The sequence below is a fragment of the Pleuronectes platessa genome, chromosome 8, assembly GCF_947347685.1.
Source record: "Pleuronectes platessa chromosome 8, fPlePla1.1, whole genome shotgun sequence".
Lineage (NCBI taxonomy): Eukaryota > Metazoa > Chordata > Actinopteri > Pleuronectiformes > Pleuronectidae > Pleuronectes > Pleuronectes platessa.
This window is the reverse complement of record NC_070633.1, coordinates 24101215-24123012: the sequence shown is the minus strand read 5'-3', so window position 1 is coordinate 24123012 and position 21798 is coordinate 24101215. Positions and strand designations below refer to the sequence as shown.

The window sequence follows — 21798 nt, the reverse complement described above, 5'->3', positions numbered from 1 at the left end:
TGCAACATGTGATGTATGTAAAGCATCAAGTTCCATTCAAAAAACAATTAAAAAACATAACCCACTTCAAATTATGCATCATTTACAGGTTTTCCCACGGCTCCCCAACTGTGGCTGTTTTCAACAGGTGCAATTTCATTGAAAAAAAAATGATTACAATGATGATTGATGCATATTGTATTAATGACCTTTCACCTGCCAACTTTCTTCAGATTGATAAATTCAGAGTAATAGCAAAGGCTGACCAAGCTTTGTCTCATATGACATTAAAGAATATTACGAAAAGATACTGCAGATACATGTTAGAGAAGAGAACTTGTCTTCATCTCGAGAACATTTGCCCACAGCGCTTGGTCCTTAAATCAATGAGTCAATTCATCTGTGTTGGGTCAGTGACATATTTCTGAGCTGTTTCTGAAGCCTGCTAGATTTCTTCATAGGTCAGTGTTTGAATAAGCTGGGAAAGAATATCATGAGTGTAAATCTGTCAGTATTAACTCTGAATGTTTTTGACTTCTTTACACAACAATCAGGTGTAAATAAATAGCTTGTCTTTGCAGGACGTTGAGTTATTGAGCAGAGCCTGGCAGAAGGGCTGTGAGATGCAGTAAGTGTCAGCCAGTCAGAAGCGTAAAGGTGGGTTTGCCTTATAAAACATCTGCTGTAAAAGATAAGCTCACAAGTCGAGATCTATTTCCATCCTAAATTTATACCTGGAATAGTGTTTGGGATTATTGGCTGTATGTTCTTGGTTCGAATCCCAGTTCAGTGAGGGCCTTTCTAAGTATTCTTCCTGTGTCTGTGTCTCGTGTTTTCTCTGGGTACTTCCTCCCACAGTCCAAGGACATGCAGATTGGAGTTAGGTTAATTGGAGATTCTAAATCGACCATAGATGTGAATGGTTGTTAGCTGCTTAGATGTCGACTGAAAGAAAACAAGATTGGAAAGCTTTTCTGTGCTGACGTGCTGTATACAGCATGAACACAAACATGTGTTCTCTTCAGCCAAATTTATATTTTACGTCCTGCCTCCAGCACACTACACCCCCAGCTGCCTTTACACTCCTGAGCATGTCTGACTGGAGAATCTCCTGCTGCGATCTTCATGTGTGAAATGCAAACTCCAGAGAAAGTTCAGACCCCATTGACCGAAGATTCCCCAGAGTTCATGTCTGAATATATCTCGCCCATAGGCTGAAGACTGGTCCACGCCTCTCACCAAATGTCAGTTGGGATTGTCTCCAGCCCCCTGTGACCCTTAAGGGATAAGCGGTATAGATAATTGATGGATGGACGGATTATTGCCCTAAACTATTAAAAATAATAATAAAAGGCAGTGTTTTTGAGGATAGCACTGTGAACAGCAGGTTGAGAGAGTGGCTTAGTAATATTTCAGTGTTGCCGGAGGAGTATGATAAGATAATTAAGGGTCAGTCCATAGAGCAAATAATTAATCCAAAGATTAATTTAATCTGTTTTCATAATAAAACAAAATGAGCTGCTCCCGCCTCCAAGCGTCGCCTCTCAGCCCTCTTAAACGATTATTCACTTCCCAATCACTTACCTGGAAGCAGCAGTCAAAGTCAATAAGTAGACACTGTCAGTGTTCAGGACGCCGAGGACGATGGGAGGAATTGGTGAAGTGCCACGAGAAGCGGCCATGTTAATGATTCCTCTGCGAGAAAGGTGCTGTGTGCTGCGGTGTTGGTTTGGGAGCTTATCTTCAGCAAACAGACCCTGGATGGAATCCGCCCCAGGTCTCCAGGTGGCAACAAACTTTTAATGTGGGGGAAGTGTTTTTGAGAAAAAAATACACAAAATCACATCTAGTGTGTGAACGCAGGATTGTTGAGGTGTGTGTGTGTGTGTCTTCAAACGTGTCACTTTTCAAATTAGCTGGCAAATTACCTCCACTCCGCGGCTCTTAGATAAAAGTAAACCACTTCTCTCTTTTCCTGCGGATTGTCGTGGTATTTATAGAAACTGTAAAGTCCAGCTGGATCGATTCTGAGTTTTTGAGACTGATATACAATTTCTGTGACCAACATGCACACAGAGGGAGACATCTTATAGCTGAAAGAATTAACGTAATTTCTATTTCCATTTCAAACTATCTAATAGAGGATTACCTCACTCTTCCTGTACACCACTTACTATACAACAACCTTTACGCAGTAAATCAGTACATATATATCTACAATTAGCTGTTGATTTATACGTTTTTTATACGTTTCTTGGACTTGAGAAATATCTTGACACATCCATGTCAGTTTTACAAGGCAAGGACGTTTAAGGAGACTTTGGTGGCTCCAGGCAAAAGGGACCTGGGGGAAACCAGGTACCAAAACAAACCCCTCATTCTAGTCCCCCACCAAACCTCTAAACTCACAAAGCTTTTGGCAGAATGCTTGTGGCATGGGGCCTCATTGGGGGGGGGGGGTTCAGCCGTGGTGTCGTTGCAGTCTCCTGTATCTCTCTGATTGAATTGAATTCAAAGGGGTTCTCACAAACATGTTCTTGCTTTTTGACTATTGAACTCCACCGCTGTCCGGCGGGCTCGCTCTCGGCCTGGAGCTCAATGCAACAACCTGCTTTGCCTACCCTGTCACAACCCTGTTTCTCTCTGATCGCCTGAATCTGGTCCATCGTGACACAAACACGTTAAAACAAAAGATAGAGATTTGAGCTGTGCTGACCAGGCTGATCCAGACCAGTGTGGTACTGAGAGCAAAATACAAACATATGTTTACAGTGGTGCTGACATCTGATGCCCTTTTTAGAATTGATTGTTGCAGCTCTTGTAAACACTTCAGGTGGCATCTTCCCAGTTTCTGCTTGATTTACAAACAGTGCAGCTGCACAGGGCTAAAGAGCTATTTTTGTATCGAGCCTCTTCAAGCACCTTCAAACTGCTCTGACGCAGTTTAACATGAATAGCTTTCATATTTTAACAATGAAATTCATCTTTAAAAAGCCAATAACTCGCATTTCCAATTTTCCTTTTGCCTATACAACATACATCACTAGAAGAGATTTTGCTTTATAACTCTTAACCCAAGTAGAATTTTAAAAAAAAGCTGCAACTACAAACCGCTTCCTGTTGTTTTCAATACAGTTATACAATCTGTTTTTTTTTAACTGAATATTGGTCGTGTTGACCTTGTATCAAATGACGTTAACTACTAATTCTCGCTGTGTCTTCATGTTCAAGCTATGTGCGTGTCTCTGAATTTTAATCAAAGCACAAACTAACGTGTAAATCCTTAACATGAAATAGCTTATTTGATTGATATTTCACTTACTGCATGTCTGTGGGAGGCTGATTTGATCTGCGCTGATTCACATTTTGACGATTGGAGGCAGGAGAACACATCAAATCCTCCATTCATGGTTGCCACCGAGACACGTTGCCTTGGCAGACCCATTATTAAAATATTAGCTTCCCACACAACCACGTTCCTCATGTTTAAACTAATTACCCAGGGCTAGTGTTCACTAAACCGCTGCTGTAGCGAGTCCCTAGGTGGATCCAAAAGCTTTTCTCACCGCTCCTCCTTTACGAAGCAAGCACAAGGAGACATGAAACAGGATAAAGGGAAAGTAGAGAGTGCGAGTAAGTGGAAGCCATTTTGGACTAGTTGCTTGCTGTAACATTAACTCTGAGTGTTTTCAGCTTCTTAAGGGAAATTACACAACACATTGTTGTTATCCAGCACCAGCTGAAACAAAATATCTATTACATAGTATTAATCCAACCCAAACCAAAAACATCACAGATTTCATCTTTTATTTTAGGGAAAAGTGCAGAAAATGTTTTTTGCCTGCTATCATCACAGAAAACCCTCATGTGCGATCCTACAGGGATGAGTGCAGCTCAGTGATAAGTTCTGATGTTGTTCCCCTGCCTCAGTCCCCTAAACCCCAAGGGAACCAACGGAGCAGGAAATGTGTTTCACTTTGCCATAACAGTAACAGCCACCTGAGGAAGACCATGTGCATCAAGCTTGAGTTTAGATATTTTGAAACAGAAGTGACTTAATACATCGAGTTGTTTTTTTGCTGTACAGTACTGAACTTGTACAAACTTCTCCACTTTTTAATATTAACCAAGTTGGCTCGAATCGTGTTCCAGAGTTTGCACTGGAGGCAATCTGTAACAGAGAATGCAATTTAATGAATCTTGAACATGTTTATTTTTGATTGGATTCGAGCTACATTGTTGTGTGTTGTTGTTGTTGCACGTCAACATTGTTTAAGCGGTGATATTACCTGAGCGCCCAGCGGCAATGCAAATACTATCCCGCTCACGCACATTTGACTGAACGCTGCCTGTGGCTATTGACTTTGACAAGTACTTCTGACAGATCAGTATTCAAATTCAAATGATCCTGTTTTCCCACCGCTCACCTTCCTTTATAGATGCATGGGAGCTGAATAGGAAACCACCTAATGAAATATTTAAACGTATGAAACGAGAAAGCATCATGGTTGTGTTATCTAAATATCTAAACATCTAAATATAGATGAAGTGTGTTTTGTTGCTCAGGTTTGACTTGAATGCATTACATGAAACTTACATCCCAGCTGCGGGGAAATAAACAGTGGCGCTCATGTCTGTACTGTGGAGAGCAGCGTTATGTGACATACATACCACAGACTGTGTGTCACAGCTCGAGGAGACAGATTAACATATGAATCAAGAGGAAATCAGGTCATGGAAGCTTCTCATGAATAATAATAGAGATATAGCTTTGTCTGTCATTCAAGTTGTTTGGAGGTTGTGTTGAAGCAGGATTTCTTTAGTTGCATCTCGTGTCAATGATCTGAGGCGCCAATGAAATCTCGTAGAGGGTCAAACACCAGTCACACTGATAGACCAGTGGGAAAGATGGTTAGTTCGAATTAAGTGATAAATCAAATAGAAGTAGATATTACAATATAGTTAATTTCTCTAAGTAAGCAGATCCGTTATTAGTGCTATGATATAAGGAAGAAAAATTGCATTTGTAAGGAATATAAAGAAACGCTTTATTTGCTTGACTACGTACATTATGACATATGTATATATTTGATTAATCTTTTATTTTTTACTGAATTTTTCTTGTCAGATTAAGTCATATATATATATATATAGCCTAATCAGATTGTTGTAGTGTGTTTATTTTAACCAATAACACTATATTGTTCCATATAAATGTTTTTCTATAAATCAAGTCTATCCCTTAATCCTCCTTTTTTTAATTATTGCCAAGATGCACACTGAAGGGATTTTTGAATTGAAAATAATTTCCTGGTAGATAAACTGTGAGATTACAATATCGACCGGGCAGATTTATTGGTCAGTTCTCATCACACCGTGTCAGTGGAAGTGATATTTATTTATCATTTCTGTTCTATCCTCTAATCTACACTGAGGACATATGATAAATGTCAGCTGCAACCTTACAAAAAGAGTTAAAGGCTGGTAAAAAAAATATGGAAATACAACGCTGTACCTATCTCTGATCCTCATACCTGCTCTTAATCACTATAAAGTCAAATACACTTATATATATAAGCTACTACATTGTGAATCCTGTGATTATTTATTATTAACAGCCAATTGTCTTCTCCAGCTGCTGAGGAGTGGTTGCAGGAAATGATGTGTCTGCGGGGGGGTTGTTATGATGACAAATAATTTCTCTGTTATTACAAACATGATGGGAGCTTTAGGAAATCCCATGTTGTTTGAAGTGAAAGGGAAACAACACGAAGCACCATAAAAGCGCTATTGACCAAGACATTACACACAAGAATTGTCAGAGCGGTCATTTTGAACATTATCTTTTGCGACCTGCTGCAGCTTTTATTTTATTTTGCTGCCGTTTTCTTCCCCCCCCACCCCCCCCACAACAACTGAGTCATGTGACCTGATCAATATCCAATAAGGTTTTGTGATCCTTGCACGGACCATAATCCCACAGGAGGGCCATATTGGATGGCTGATAACAGCAAGCTATAAAAACAGACAAATCACTCAAATGCCTGCTTTGATTTGTCCCCTGAGTGTTCATCTGCCCGTTGAAAAGCCTCAGTCTGCAGATACAAGTACAAGAAGATTATCCCTGTTGGATGAATCCCCTGGGGACTGATCACACTCTCCAGGCTACGCTCTCTGTGCTGATGTGTGGGCAGTGTTTTTACTTGAATTAGCAGCGATTTGAAATGTGCACAATATTTTATCCCTGCTGCTAAATTTGTCTAGATAGCAGAGGTTTGTGCAATGGAGTTGAACGAGCAGCACGAACATTAGCATTAATAACATTAACGCTGCTATAGCTCGTCCTGCACCTTTCATAGCACATTTGCAACCGCCCTCGATATTTCACCTGAGGCGAAGCTACGCACGGGTCTAATATCATCAGCTCAGCTTCAGGGCGGTCGAGTGGAATCATCTTTGTGACCGTTTGTGTTCGGGCTGAACATAATTATTTTCATTATCAGTTCATCTACTAAACATTTTGTCAATGAGTCATTCAACTGATTCACTTAATACATCTTAGAAAATTGTAGATATAAGAACCCCCCCCACCCCAAAAGAAAGATATTCAAATTAATGTTGAGCATGAAAAAGTGAAGAATCAATCATCATATTTGAGAAGCTTATAGAATTATTCAATTATTTAGTTAGTTTAATACATTTCATTTTCTGTTGATCAACCCTAGATTCATCCAATATCAGCTTTTTCTACCATTTTTTTTTAACAATTATGGTGTTATCTAACTGTAGTTAATGAAAGTGGAAGATTAATACAAATATATTGTACCGCAGTTGTTAAAATAATCCTTTAAACTAAAACGAAATTAGTTTCTATTTCATTAAAGATTATGATAAATATTTTTTTGTGTTGTACTTGTCTGAATATAAGACTGTTTTCAAGAATTGAATCCAGAGGTTAATTCATTTGTTTCGCTCATAGTTGCTTCGCCAGACAATCTGTAAAACCTTTAGCGGCTCTTATCCTTGTATCCTTGGTTCGGTCAGGGACAGAAACATTGCTCTTCAAGGACGGACAGAATAATAAATGTATATACACACGATAGACAGAAATAACCGTTATACAATTATGGAGAAACTGAGTGCCAGTAAACAAACTGCAGTCATATAAGAAACTGTGATGAAATCCATCGATTGTTTATGAACACAGAATAATCCTCGGGACCTTTGCTGATCATGTTCTTTTGTTTGTTTAAGAATTTGATTTGGATGCGGAGCGCTGGTCACACAGCAGATCCAATCGGAGTCAATCAATATGCCATTACCTTTCCACACACTGCGTGAAATACCACCGTAAAGCTACATAATCATACACATATCCGGCAACACTCAATATATATTTTTTACATGTCGTCAAACACCTCACTCCAGCAGATGAGTCAGACCATAGGAGAGAGAAAAGCGTTCGAGCAGATATCAAGGGCTGATATTAAGGGATGCATGAGGCTACGTTGTCTTTACCGCGGCGCTACAAGCTGCACAATGGAAGGGAGTGTAATGGCATTGAGCTGCGAGGTCAGAGGCCAGATCTCTTGATTAAGTGAGGGGAGAGAACCAACGAGGAGGCAGAGAGGGGAAGACAAAGAGAGCGACGCGGGGGGGGGGGGGGGGGGGGGGGGTGAGACGACCATCCTACGCACAGAAAAAACATAGCACACCAGAATGAGATTCAAAACAGGAAGTTGTTGATCCATTTTGGCTCAGAGGAAGGGATGGAGACATGTCCCGCGGATATTTGTGCAAGATTTCCTGCCAAGTACATGGGAGCGCTGCTGGGGCACCACGGAGAGCCATGGGTATGTCAGAGCTGCATGTGTTCCTCTAAGCGAATGTCATGAATAATATGTGCTTTACAAATACAATGTCTCGTTTGTGCGTTTGTGCATCTGTTCTTTTGGACATAGAACACATCCTAACCTGTGATCTCTCACTGCAGAGATGGAGACCGTGTGTGTGCAGAATGATGCCAGATGCACAAAATGCACTGACACGAGAACAATTTCTTAAAGCTCATGCAAATTGTCACAACATGTTTGATACGGACGTGTTGTCATATTCATTAGCATGTGCTCGCAGTGACTCATTGCTGAAAATCATCCTCTTAGCAGAGTACTTGGTCTAAGCTGATGCACTTATGGCAATGGGAAGAATGATGTTTCCATTATGCTGCCTTAATACTGTTTGTTGTTTGATGTTTTGCTACAGGCATTCATGGAGAATAACTCTTCCCTCCTTGTTACATGTCTTCCCTTTATTATCATTATTATTGTTATTACATATTTGCGCTGTTGTTTGCTGTCGTTCAGTTTCAGGCTGTGCAGTATATTTAGTTTCCTGAAAGTGTTTGGATGATAAAGGCCAGAGTGAGGTGTGTGGGTGGAGGGGTAAAGGGGTTTGCCAACCACCTTTCACAATCCCTGTGGTTGAGTCAGAGTACCGATGAAACACCCCCAGACTCAGACCTGATGTAGGCTGTCCAGACGTGGGGGGGGAGTGTGGGGGGGGGGAGTGCAAGGAGCAAATCCACAAGGGCTCTCACGGGCCCACACAATGTGTTAACGGCTGCTGCTGGTGCATTTTAATCAGTGCACGCCATTTTTATCTCGCAAGGCTTATTTCGGTTCAACGTCAAAGACGGGAGAGATTCACTCGAGGTTCTGCCGACCCTTTTAAAAAGTGATCTGCAGACGGGAGGATGAAAAGGTGCCCAGGCTCGGTCAGTGGAGGGAGAAGAGATCGGTGACGGGAGAGAATACAGCGCAGTCCTGCTGGTTATGCAAGTTTCTGATGAAGTCATTAAAGGGAAGAGAAGATTAAGGAAAGGGATTAAAAGAGCTTCTTTCTTCACTTCCTGTCTCGACTCCTTATCCTTTATGTACCTGTTACTGGCAGCAGTCAGGCGTGATTGAGGGAGCAGTGCTCAAACACCTGCTGCTCCCGGGTCCAAGGCTTTGTTGGCGAGCGTGTGCACAAGCTGCCGGCTGTGCCCACGAGCAAGAGCCTGCATCCTTCGCAGCTTCAGGGTTGCTGTTGTGGGCTAATCTCTCCGTGGGGGCACGAGGCAGAAAAAAGAAAATCCCTGGTTGGCATCACTGACAGTAGCGTTTGCTTGACAGTGAAATGAAATGTCAAACCTGGATCGTGCTTTATGTCGTGTTGTGTGTTGTCTTCTTCAGTACCACGGGGCGGGGGGCTTGTTATTAACTAATCAATAATATACCTGCACACCTACATGCATATAAGGAACCTGAATGCTTCCAGGACATCGATTCTGCTCCCTGTTGCAGATATCGATTTTCAGTTTGAGTGTAGCCGGTGTAGTTTGGTGAACTGCATGTTACATTTATTGTCGGTGTAGTAGAGGATGTGTGACACAGTGCATCATGCTGTGTGTGGTGTACATCATCAGTCTAAGTGGTGATCAGGGTGCAGATGGTGAAAGACGTGTTTTTCATTATCTAAAAATGTTGCTAGTTACCATGAGTAATGAGTGCAGGGTTGTCCTGTTCCTGCTGAAGTGGAATATTAATACGTTCTGGGTATTTACAACAACAACGATGTTTATCAGCTGCATGTCATGCTACAGATAATGGAGTGAAGGAATCCAGGAGGTTTGCAGGTGACAGTCGATGATTTATATCAGTTATTGTGTATTATACACTGAATATCATTGACACAAGACATTTCTAATGCTTTGTAGACTTTCTGGAGGCCGATACTTGAGAGGCGGGTATAGCAATATAAAAATGGGGACTTTTCTGAGAAGGATTCTTTATCTCTGGTTGTTAAAGTTACAGTGAAACAGTAGTAAGAGCACTTTTATTTTCCTTTTATGTGATGTATGATGTGGCGAGTAAATTTGGATTATACAGCCTACCTTCCCCCCCCCCCCCGGTGCTGTATATTGCTCTGCTAACACTGAACCTCCAGCTAATGGTCTATAGTGCAGGTTTATATGATGGACTGAGTTAACTCATCATCCAAAATGACGTTTGATTGGATAAATCGACGTCTACGACCCGGGTTCATGAGAAGTCATTAAATATGATTTCAACATTTTCAAGGTGGATGAATAAGAAGCACTTTAATATAAATGAGTAAATAATAAAGAAAATTGACTGAACAGTTTACACGAGGACTAAATTATGAGCAATAAGATTTGGAAAATATCTTTTTGTCGATTTCAACATTTCTATAAACACTTTACTTCACATTTTAAAGGAGACATTGTGATTTATTGTCGCTCTTTGACAACAAGCAATATTTATAATTATTATTGCAATATTGATTATATCCAGTCAGACTCAAGTGTTTTCTAAACCAATTCTTCAACAAATAAAATCCAAAATCAACCGTTTTTTGTGATGTTTCTTCTTCTATCTGGTCGAATCTTTCAGTAGATTGTGTTTAAAAGAAGCAGTTCAATGTTCCACTTCTTTTTAAAAACACATCTGTAAAACATCCTTTGGGCAATTCGCACCTATTTCCACTATTCACCCTTGTTGATGTCCTGAATGTCGTGGACACAGCGAGAGGACACAGACTCCTCTCTGGAGTTCGCTCTGACCTGCTTAAGTGTGGCTAAGCACAATAACATCACCTCCACATCGATATAAAGGGGCATTAATGTTTATGTTGAATGAGTCTAGTGGGAGCGGAGAGTGGGTGTCATTTTAATTCAGAAAAATACGCTGCAATAAAACGGTTAACAAGTAGCAGCCTGCTCTGTAATGCAGTGACAAATTGGTGGATTTTTCTTTTCCCCGTGTGACGTAACTGACGATGCTCGGCTCCCCCTGTTTTAAGCCCTCGCATGTTGTTGCCATTGTGTTTTTATCCTTTGCACATTTAATTACCAAGTTTTGTTGCCTTTTCACAAGCTCCTTCCTGTCTCCAAAGTTGAGGATGTTTAATAGCTATTAAACATCGGATTAACTCTCTTCTCTGAAGATGCTTTTTCCTGCGGGATAATCGCGATCCGGCGGTTTGATGCGGCCGTTCTGACTCTTTCCCGAACCAAGGGTTATCACACAAAGGGAAAAGAGCAGCTGACTCAATCTACCAAGTTTATCTCTAATTAACACGGATTAATTGAGCTTTGACTTCGCTCTGCAAGCCAAGCAGAAGGGCAATTTGTGCAAGGAAGCCTATTATTGCCCCGAGGCTCATGATCCTCTCCGTTAAGTGCTCTCGGTCCCAAAACCATTGATCATGTGGTTATGATCATGTTGCCTTCACACTGTGTGTGTTAATGAATTATACAGTTTGCCACATTCATTCCAGTTGATGAAAACTTGTGAAAATATAACAAATATCTACAAGTTTCTTTTTATAGATTTTTTTTTTCCGTGTGTGCGCTAAAAACCATCAAGGTTACTGCCGCTGTTTTTCTTTTGTTATTCTGCCTTTGGAAATATGACTCTCGTCTCCTCTTAATTATTTGCATTTGGAAAAATTGATGTGGGCTGACTTGTTTATTCGTATCCAGGTCACATCCTGAGGAAGCGTTGTGTTGCATGAGAAGTCAGATTGACAGTGGGTTATTAAAGGAGTACAGTGTCATCTTGCATGTTGGCAGGTTCACCTTAAAGCCTCGCTGCCCTTTTCAAAGATCCACTCAATAATGGATAAGGCAAAGAGCGTCACAGTCTCTTCCCCCTCATTAGGATCCCATTTGATTACACAACAATGCTATGTTGAAAAAAAGTGGGTTAATTGCACAGTCTGACTATGAGCTAACCTGCAAGATAATAACATCTTTCCTTCAGGGTAGCATCATTATAAGATATAAGCCTCATCAAAATAAAATGATGATTTAATAACTTTCCCTTACAGTGACCCTTGTGAGGACGTACTATCGTCTGTTTGTTTGTTGTCTGGGAAATTAAGGCCTGGAACTCTGTGCATGTCTGCAGAAAGCAAAACTCTTTACCAAAGAAACTTTAATTACCCAGAGACAAAAGCAGTGTTCCTGTAAACTGCATACATTAACGGTGCAGTTTACAGAAACAGCACTTTGAATATGAATCTGTCAAAGTAGTGACATGGTTTTGTGTCTTTCTTAAATGGATTGGAGGAAAGCAGTGAGTGTGCAGGGACCCGTTGACTTGAGGGCAGCCATGTCAGATGCTAATGTACAAAAGAGCTTGCTGCACCCAGTGTGTAACACTTTCTCCCACTGCGTGATTACAGCTAATGCTGCTTTTATCGTTGCTTCTTTCGCTCGCACAGCCCTGCTCTTTCCGTGGCTCGGCTCCAGCTCCAAGTTAATTCCCCTCTTTCTCCCAGCCTTTCACGGTGGTTCTTCCTCCAGAGCCATCTTCCAAGTCAAAATATCAAAAATTTGACGCTTTGATTATGCTTGAGGGGTGTTGATAATTGCCAAGTAAAGTAAGCAACTGTCTCCCAACCAAATCCACCATAAAGGCAGCAGGGGCATTTTTTTGTCTTTCTGTGTGAAGAGGAATCACATTATGTTCGACGATCAATGCCTGGGGGCCACATCAAAGTCTGAAAACCTTTCCAGAGAAGAGATAGAGGCGGGCCAATTTCACGAGTGGATTTTTATTGGTTGATTGCACAGAGGCCAAGTTGTTATCTAAATCCTCAAACTACTTGGGCAAAATAAGAAGTGCCTTGTGAGCATTCAGGGTGCGCAAACTTCCCCCTGAGATTAAAGCCAAAATGTTTACAACCAAAAGAGTGCCAGGATTATGGCTTAAGAGACGAAGAGCAAACAGGATGTGGTGGTTACATAGTCAAACGGTGAATTTACACTACAGTGTCACAGCTCCTGCTGAAAACTCCTATCATGCCAACTTTGATTTTCCTGTTGTCACTTGAACCGATGGCTCATATAATCCTCTAATGGATGAAAAGGTTTCATGCTCTGGTAGCCGGCATTCAAACACAAATTCAAAAAAAAGATTTTCCTAAAGTATTTGAGGAGTAGTAATACTTTGGGTACTACTACACTGAGTCAGATCCAAAATCCTGCATCACCAAGATTGTGTTGCCGTCTAAGAGGCTGACCTCTATACAGGGAGGTCTATGATTGAGTGATTTAATTAAGTATTTTGCATAATTATATTCCCCTTCAAATGGGAGCTGTGGGGATAATTAGTTTGTAAATAATTTGAAATCAAACATGAGTAGTGGGTGTCCACTCTCCCCAGCAGGGGGAGAGATGCTGATGAGCAAACTGACCCATGATTTGCCTGATTCAATTTGCACCGATTAAAACAAATAAGAGTTTCTGGCTACTGTAAGTCAGAGGAGCTTACAGGTGAGCATATGCTAAGGGCTGTATGTGCTGCTTCTTAACTCGTCATCGATTGGCCAAATTCAAAGGTATTGTTTTTATTTTGCATGGATGAATGCACAACTGCACTTAAAATGCTGAAGAAGAACACGGCAGAATATAAACTGTATTTGAGATCCTCACTGTGGATTTTACCCTAAAAGAGAACTAATGAATAAATACATACATGTCAAACTCATTCAAAAATCACCTCTCTGAATTAAACAAGTTAAATGTCCAGACGGCAGGAGTTTCCAGTTTATCATTTTTCATAAACTGCGATCATGAAAAAAATGAATCTGAAGATATTAAAGACTTTTTTTATTACTATTGAACAGTGACTAGTGCAGTGGTCGCTCTGAACCTGTCTTTTTGCTTTTGCCTGTGGTAATGTTAATTAGTCTTCTCTCTGAAACTGTAAAAGTGACCTGCAGCAGTTACAACAGTTACAGGACTCGATCCACAGAACCCTAAAGCTGCACAATGGTCTTCTGAGTCAGTGTATGTTGATGAGTCCACACTGGTTGCCTGTTTATTAAAGTTTATTAATATAATTTTACCACAAGATATGCGAGTCACAGACAGACAGAGATTTCTGGAATTATTAGATACAGAAGGATGGATGGTTTTTACTGCATCGTTCCCTCCCTGCCCTTCAGACCTCACTTGGTCTGTGTGGAAACTCCAACAAACCAGATAATTAATGAGCGGGAGTCTACACAACAGTGCGACACAAAAGAGTAGCACAGAACATAGTTATAAATAGGCCGGTGATAGAATACAACATATGGAGAGGGTACACAGAGGTGTGAACAAAATGAAAGAATCAAAGTGAGAGAAAGACGCAGACAGAAATTCAGCGATGACCGAGGGAAGATATCACTCGACTGCAGCCCGAGGTGTGATTGCAATCTTCCATATACAGTTCCTCCACTCTCACCTCTAGATCTGTGCCGGATAAAACCTCTTCATTCACCTGGACACTGTGTCAAGAGCAAAGCGGTCAAAGCTACATCAGTTATTTTCCATTCACACAAAACACAGAGGAAGAGTTGAGGAAGACACGAATCCTGATGAACGGCACATGCAGGATTTTTGTTTGGCCAAAACTTCCCCTACTCGCCCGTCTACTATTTGGCCCGAGGCTGTAAAAGGGCGGCGTCATGGGATGGAAGAGCCCCGTGTTGTCAGTGGTCTAAAACGAGTTCATGATGGAAATAGAGAATCATCTCCCTGTTGGGGAGAAAAATGGGGCTACGTTAAATACGTCCTCATATACTGTATGTGTCATAGAGAACATCATTTCAGGAAATGTATATCAGGTAAGTCTGAGCTTCGTATCGGGGGCCACTTGTGTACGTACGCTCACGGTGATGGCGTCGCGCGGGTGACCTCAGCGCCCCCTGCGGAATGGCTGCTCGCTGATTTATGCTGAGTCAGATGCCATTAGCTGTTATCATCCCCCTCTCAGGATCCAGCCCCGCACTAATGTGGGTCGAGGGGCCACATTATAGAAACACCTTCACTCTGCCGACTTATTTCACTCTGCATTGCAGGATTTCCGCCGCCATCGGACTGTTAATGAATGTCACTGCCAATGTACGGAATATTGAGATAAAATGGAAATGCTGAGGAAAAATGTGAGGGAAACAAAGTAGAGGCTATTTGTGACCCAGACATCCCAACATTTGACTGAGTAGATGATTATTCGCTAAAGTAAAAGTACAATTACAACAAGTCTCATCAAATCAGTACTATGTAGTATTATGTAACTTAAGTATTATCATATGTTAGATGACTGGGTTGTTACTGATGTATCATTTAAGTGTTTAAACAACATTTAAATAATTAATGGTGGAGAAAACTTGATAAAATATTGATCTGATATTTTAGACTTTTCACTGCTTTTAATTTTAAATATTGAACAATTCTACCTTTTTAAGAATCAATTATTTAAGCAATGCTTGGACATTTTTTTAGAATGCAAACTCCTTTGCAGTGGAGTTGTCGACCAGGGTTTGGGAACATTTTCTTTAGTTTTAACAGATTTATCTCATTTTAAAACCTGTAACAGGAAATGGAAACAGAGGCAAAACATTGTACTGGGGGACGAACTTGAGTAAAGTACTTAGTTACCTTCCTATCTTGTACCAGGATGTCTTTTGGGGAAGATGTTGGTTGTTTTTGCCTCAAGTAAGTGTTTGGTGTGATCACACTGGATAAACTGTGCGTCTCTAAAAAAAAGCCAGTGCCCTTTGATGCTGAAGAACAACTGATAACAAGCCCACCACTATATCAGATTTTATCAGACAGTGCTCTTACCTTGGTGTCATTTTGTAAACATAGTACCGGTTGTCCATATTAATCAGAGATGTTTTCAGAAGCGCAGGCTGCAACGCTAAAGCCATTTGCTGGGGGAGAGGTTTTTCTTTCAAGGCCAGAAAAACCAAGGTGAAATTTCTCTTTCCCTCTGTAACTGTTGAATAATACATTTCACAAAAATTTACCATCCTGTATTTGGACTTGAGAGCAGCACACGTTCAGGAGTGAGATCCACATACACATAGAGAAAAATCCGTCTTACATGAGCAGGTCGCTGGGATTTCTGTTTGTAGATGTGGCCCCAGGTCATCAGCCTAATTCTGTGCAGTGTTTGCTGCTGAACAACACACTTCACCGTCTGCTGCTGATTAGGTTCTTTATTATGATCCTACCCAGGTCAGATCACAGACTCACCCTTACTCTGATTACACAATGTTCATTATACTGATTACACACCCCTTTGTTAACCCTTGATTCATATGGTGCTGCAATACATGCCGACAGTGTGTGTGTGCGTGTGGGTGTGGGTTTGTGTGGTTGTTATGTATGAAGAACCTGCAGAAACACGCACAGACACAATAAAGATCGGGACACGGATGTTTGTGTGCATGCTGGGACAATCACATTAGCCACGTTTTATTTAACATTCCTATTGCATTAAAGAAAGTAATTTGTTTACTCAGTATATTGACTGTTGTATAAGTGGTGTTAGTATTTTGCCTACATTTTCGTCCACGTCAGAGGCAATGTTTCTATAACCTGGTAATTCTAAATATAAACACAAAAACCACGTAATAAACTACACAAATTGAAAAGAAAAAATCCAATTTAGGAATAGATCAGTGTCGTGATACTGACAAAGCATTCTGAGTCAATTGATCATATGAGAGTCCGGCCCTAATAAAAAGAATCATCTGAAAGAATTACCAACCTAAAAACGCTTAATTTCTCCCATAATGTTTCACACCCTACTCTAATAGCAATGTGTGATGGATGCAGGAGTACAGGTGTTTTAAAATACTGAGCAGGATGGGAATGGTTGGTGCTTTTAAAGCAGATAGTGAGGATTTAACTTTAGCTTTATTTAAAATAAAATGAATTAGAAAGCTATGGAGCACTTAAACAAGCCTGTGGCAATGTCTTACAAATCTGCAGCAAAGGAAACCCAACCATATGGTGCCCATTAACTGAAGCAATACAGCTTTAGAGCAAACTGGAGAAAAGGGAAAGTATAAACACAGACAGAGGGAAATAGACCTTAATCAGTAACCGGGGGATTATTACAAATATTTACATAATTTTTTTTTTAAGTCAACGACACAAAATACTGGAGAAAATCATCTGAAATGTGGATATAAATAAATGTAAATATTCACTGACTTGTTCGAAGCCCTGCTGCTGGTTTAAATCAAGATGGTGGCAGTATAGAGAAAATGTATGCAAAACAAACGCTTTCAATATTGTGTTTTACTTTTAGAATAATATAACTGTGATTCAATTTTAGTTTTTTATTCCCATTTCAATAGACTTCTCAGGGTTACATAATCTTTCTCTTTTAATGGATCTGCTCTCAAATTATCTTTGCTCTTTGCCCCATAATCTGCGACCATATTAAGAGCCTGGAGAGAAATTTTGATTATTCCTCTCACTGTTTAAATATAGCGCAGCCCATGACACATCAAATGAGGCAAGGATGGTCTGCAATCTTTGCAACCTGTCACCCAGTCTGTTTATGGCAAACAGTGCACTCAGTTCGTATATCTGCTCATCTCCATGTGCTTATGTGATATATGAGTAAGCCTACGGATGAAAGACAAACATTCATATATAGATGTAAGACCGACCAGGTTGAAGAGGCTCCATGAAAGTATATGCATGAGTCATATGTTCAAAATGCCAGATATCTCTCTCGTCTTGTTTATGCTCAAATGTTGGCTGTGAACACAAAAAGGAACTTTTCACATGTATAGTTTGTTTGCTTTGCTCTGAATCAGCAAATCCGTTTAGAAACATGGAGCTTTTTCTGGCGGGTTACTGAGAAAACCATTCACATTTAACTGGTGCTACTGCAGAGAAAGGAGTTATTTAATTCAAAAACTAGGAGATGATCTTTGGAGTCCAGGCTGTTTATACTTTAACAGGGAGCTCGATGTATGGAAAGAATGAGACATTTGTTTGGAGTGATGTCCATCTGATATTTTGTCGTGCACGTGTAAGGTCAAATTGTCTCCCCAGCAGATCAAGACCCGGTCCCTCGTTCATAACGGTAACTTACGAACACCCCCCCAAGGTCCATCCTGACTGTTTCACTTACGTCCGTCTTCTTTCTCTTTTTTCTGTCTTTCTCCTGCAGAACCGTGACAAAATGGTCGACTGTATGAGCAAAGTCATGCTGCACACGGTCGTCTCATGCTGGCAACCTTTCCTGGGGCTGGCCCTCGTGGCTGTCTTTGTGGGCTCTACCCAGGGATGTCCCTCACGCTGCGATTGTTCTGCGCAGACCAAGGCAGTTGTCTGTCACCGCAAGCGCATGCCCACCATCCCGGACGGCGTCCCGACAGAGACCAGAATCCTGGACCTGAGCAAGAACAAGCTGACAATGATCAATCCTGATGACTTTGTGGCCTTTCCTGGGCTCGAGGAACTTGATCTCAGTGGAAATATCATCAGTTACGTTGAGCCTGGAGCTTTCAACGCCCTGTTTACCATGCACTCGCTCAGTCTCAAGAGCAATCGCATCAAGCTCATTCCCCTGGGAGTTTTTTCAGGTTTAACTAATCTTACCCGGCTGGATATAAGTGACAACAAGATTGTCATCCTCCTGGATTATATGTTTCAGGACCTGCACAATCTAAAGTATTTGGAAGTGGGCGACAACGATCTGGTTTACATTTCTCACCGTGCATTCAGTGGACTTTTGAGCCTAGAGATTCTAACCCTAGAAAGATGCAACCTCACAGTTGTTCCCACTGAGGCCCTCTCCCACCTGCACAATCTTGTCGGCCTCAATCTACGTTACCTTGGCATCCACACTTTGCATCCTTACTCATTCAAAAAGCTGTTCAGGCTGCGGCATTTAGAAATTGATAATTGGCCTTCGCTAGACCATGTGCCAGCCAATACCCTGCATGGCCTGAACCTGACAAAGCTGTTTATAACCAATACCAACTTGTCCTCCTTTCCCTACCAAGCCCTGAAGCATTTGCCCTTCCTGACACACCTCAATCTGTCCTACAACCGCATCAGGCACATTGAAGGAGGGATGCTCATGGAGCTTGTTCGCCTGCGAGAGCTTCACCTGGTTAATGCTCAGTTGACCGCCATCGAGCCGTATGCCTTCCAGGGTTTGCGGGGGCTAAAAGTCCTCAATGTCTCTCACAACCGACTGGATACACTGGAGAAAGGCGTTTTTCAGTCCCCTGAGGCTCTGGAGGTTCTTCTGATTGACAACAACCCATTGGTATGCGACTGTCGTCTCATGTGGATCCTACAGAAAAGGCACTCAATCTTCTTTGGGGATTCACAACCGGAGTGTAGTACACCTGAAGGTATCCGAGGAAGGCCTTTTAAGGAGTTTAAGGAGACTCTTCTGTCTTATTACGTGACATGCACCAAGCCAAAAATTCGTGAGAATAAAACACAAACCATCACTGTGGATGAGGGCCAGCGGGCGATGCTACGCTGCAGTGCTGAGGGGACACCCCGACCCACTGTGTCCTGGCTGTCCCCTCGGCGACGTGTCCTGACGAGTAGGAGCCATGGCCGAGTGACCGTCCACAACAATGGTACACTGGAGATCAAGTCTGCAGAAGTACAAGATGGCGGAGTGTACCTTTGCCTTGCATCAAACACTGCCGGGAATGACACCCTGATGACTTCATTGGCAGTGAAAAGCCTGGGATCACTCTACGCTAACAGGACCCAGTACTACACAGATCCCAGCAACACCACTGCCAATGTGACGACCGGTGTGACCCTCGGTTTGGACCTAAAGACTATTTTAGTGTCAACGGCGATGGGTTGTTTTACGTTCCTGGGAGTGGTCTTGTTTTGTTTCCTGCTCCTTTTTGTTTGGAGCAGAGGAAAAGGAAAACATAAAAACAACATCGATGTTGAATATGTGCCTCGGTCAAAGTCTAATGGCACCAATGTTGACTCGGCAGAAGGACAAGCTGGTCCACGTCGTTTTAATATGAAAATGATGTGACTTTTTTTGTACATTCGAGATTCTGGATTGTGGAAATGCCCAAAGTACAGTGTATTTTTTTGCGAATAGGACTACTGGACTTCCCAATACTGCCGGGAGAGTGAAAAGGTCTGGGGCATCATCAAGAAGAATAGTATCTTAAATCGGTGGATCATGACAAAAATGCTTGGACACTTTGTTTCATAAACTGAAAAGTGTAGGTGGACTTCCTCTTAAACAACTGACAGAGGACAACTTCTTCAACACGGACGAGGAGGGAAAACTTTTGGCGCCAAGAGGACATTGAGGCAGTAGGTGTCATTTATCAGCTTTTTGAAATTTATACACCCAAAAAGAAACCTTTGGGTTGGATCAACAGACTGCTGAACCATGTACAGTACAAATTTGTATCTGAGCTATTAACCTACTTTGTTTAGTCTTGCTCCATGCTTACTCACTGGACAAATCAATGAAACTGACCATTTCCTATGTTCAATACTTTGCATATGTGTACCTGATGCTTCATTTTGTACATGTATGTACAAATTCATTCAAAAGAACTATTCATAGCAATATTCATGGGCTGCAGTAGCCAAAATTGATATAACCCCACGTGAACATTCTTCAGACTTTTGAAGTTTCCATGGATTCAGGAAGGGCTTTCATGGGTGATTATCTGTCCTTGCTAACCCAAACAACTCCTAGATATTAATACATATATATTATTTATCAATGACAATAGGAGAAAAAAAATATTTATGAGAAATGTTGAGTATTTTTCAAAAATCCGTCCTCAGACACCGTCCAGGATCGAGCATAACGGCAGGATCAGCATAAAGATGACCCAGTATTGGTCAAAGTACCGACACGAACCACCTTTCGTTCTATTTTTGTCTCTTTTTATTCCTTTTACTGTACCTTTACTGGTTGGCAAACTACATGTGTCAATTTTACTACAGTGACATTTGCATCATTTTCCCCAGTAGGAAATTTGGACTTTGTTGTGGTAGTTTCTCATTTTGTTGTTGAATCATTTAGATTGTGAAAACTTCAAAAGTAAAAAGTAAAAAAATGTATGTGAAATAAATGAAGATGTATTTGTACCATTGAGTCGGAAAGTAATGTTGTTACATAATGAAATTTGTTATTCTCCGGCCTCATCGACGTATTCTTAAGAGAAGGACGTCTCTGCTGTTTCATTTCATTTCATTTCAGTTGCCTTGAATAGACGAGGCCTTGGTGTCATAGGCCTATTCAAATGTTATGGTGATTAAATTGTTCAAAAATATTGGTTATTACAGGCCAATCGAGTATCTATGTCTTCAGTTGACCACATGTTTCATTGTTTGACTACAGCCCTAATCTTTCGTCTATTTCTTGGCTGAGTAGAAAGCTCCTGTTATCAGACTTATCACTTTGCTTCTTTCTTTCTGGCTAACCGGTGCAGCGCAGAGCTTATCAGCTGTTCTCTTCACAGAGATGTATTGAATGTGTATATTCTGTTAAGTTGCTGTTGGGCTGAGAGTCTAAATATCTGTTTTACCTTGTGCTGAAAACTGTGAAGCAGACGCACTTATAGATTGTTTGCTCCGGGCCAAAAGATAAATGTTTTTAATTGTTCTCATTTTGACGGATACAGACTCCAGGTAAACGTCCAGCAGACCACTGCACCATTATCTCTGTTTTACAAACACACAGCCGGGTCTCAATGACTTCAGAGGACATTACATTGACCCACATTGATTTCCTAGACACGTACTCTAACCTTGCTTAACCCTTCACACTAGCCTGACCCTAGCCTTAAGACATGTCGTCTTCACCTTAAGATTTAATAATTCACTTATCGGGGAATTGCCTTTTGTCCCCAAAAGGAAAACAAGTCCCCAGAGTGTGACTGTGTGTAACAGATTAAGGTCCCTTCAACCGGGAGATTATCATTCAGCTTCTATTATTG

At 41.2% G+C, this 21798-nt stretch overlaps 1 protein-coding gene across 3 annotated transcripts in view; it reads left to right on the top strand.

The window, feature by feature from the left end:
- lingo2 (leucine rich repeat and Ig domain containing 2) overlaps positions 1-20947 on the top strand; it is a 186661-nt gene extending 165714 nt beyond the window's left edge. For 2 of the 3 annotated variants that reach the window (XM_053429610.1, XM_053429611.1), the window contains exon 5: positions 18012-20947. In XM_053429610.1, coding sequence (XP_053285585.1) covers positions 18024-19865 — 1842 coding nt within the window. In that variant the 5' untranslated portion in view covers positions 18012-18023 and the 3' untranslated portion in view covers positions 19866-20947. Of the gene's footprint in view, positions 1-7735; positions 7833-18011 lie in introns of those variants that run through there. The other variant, XM_053429609.1, reaches the window with a different exon arrangement.
- The last annotated feature ends 851 nt before the right edge of the window (positions 20948-21798 follow it).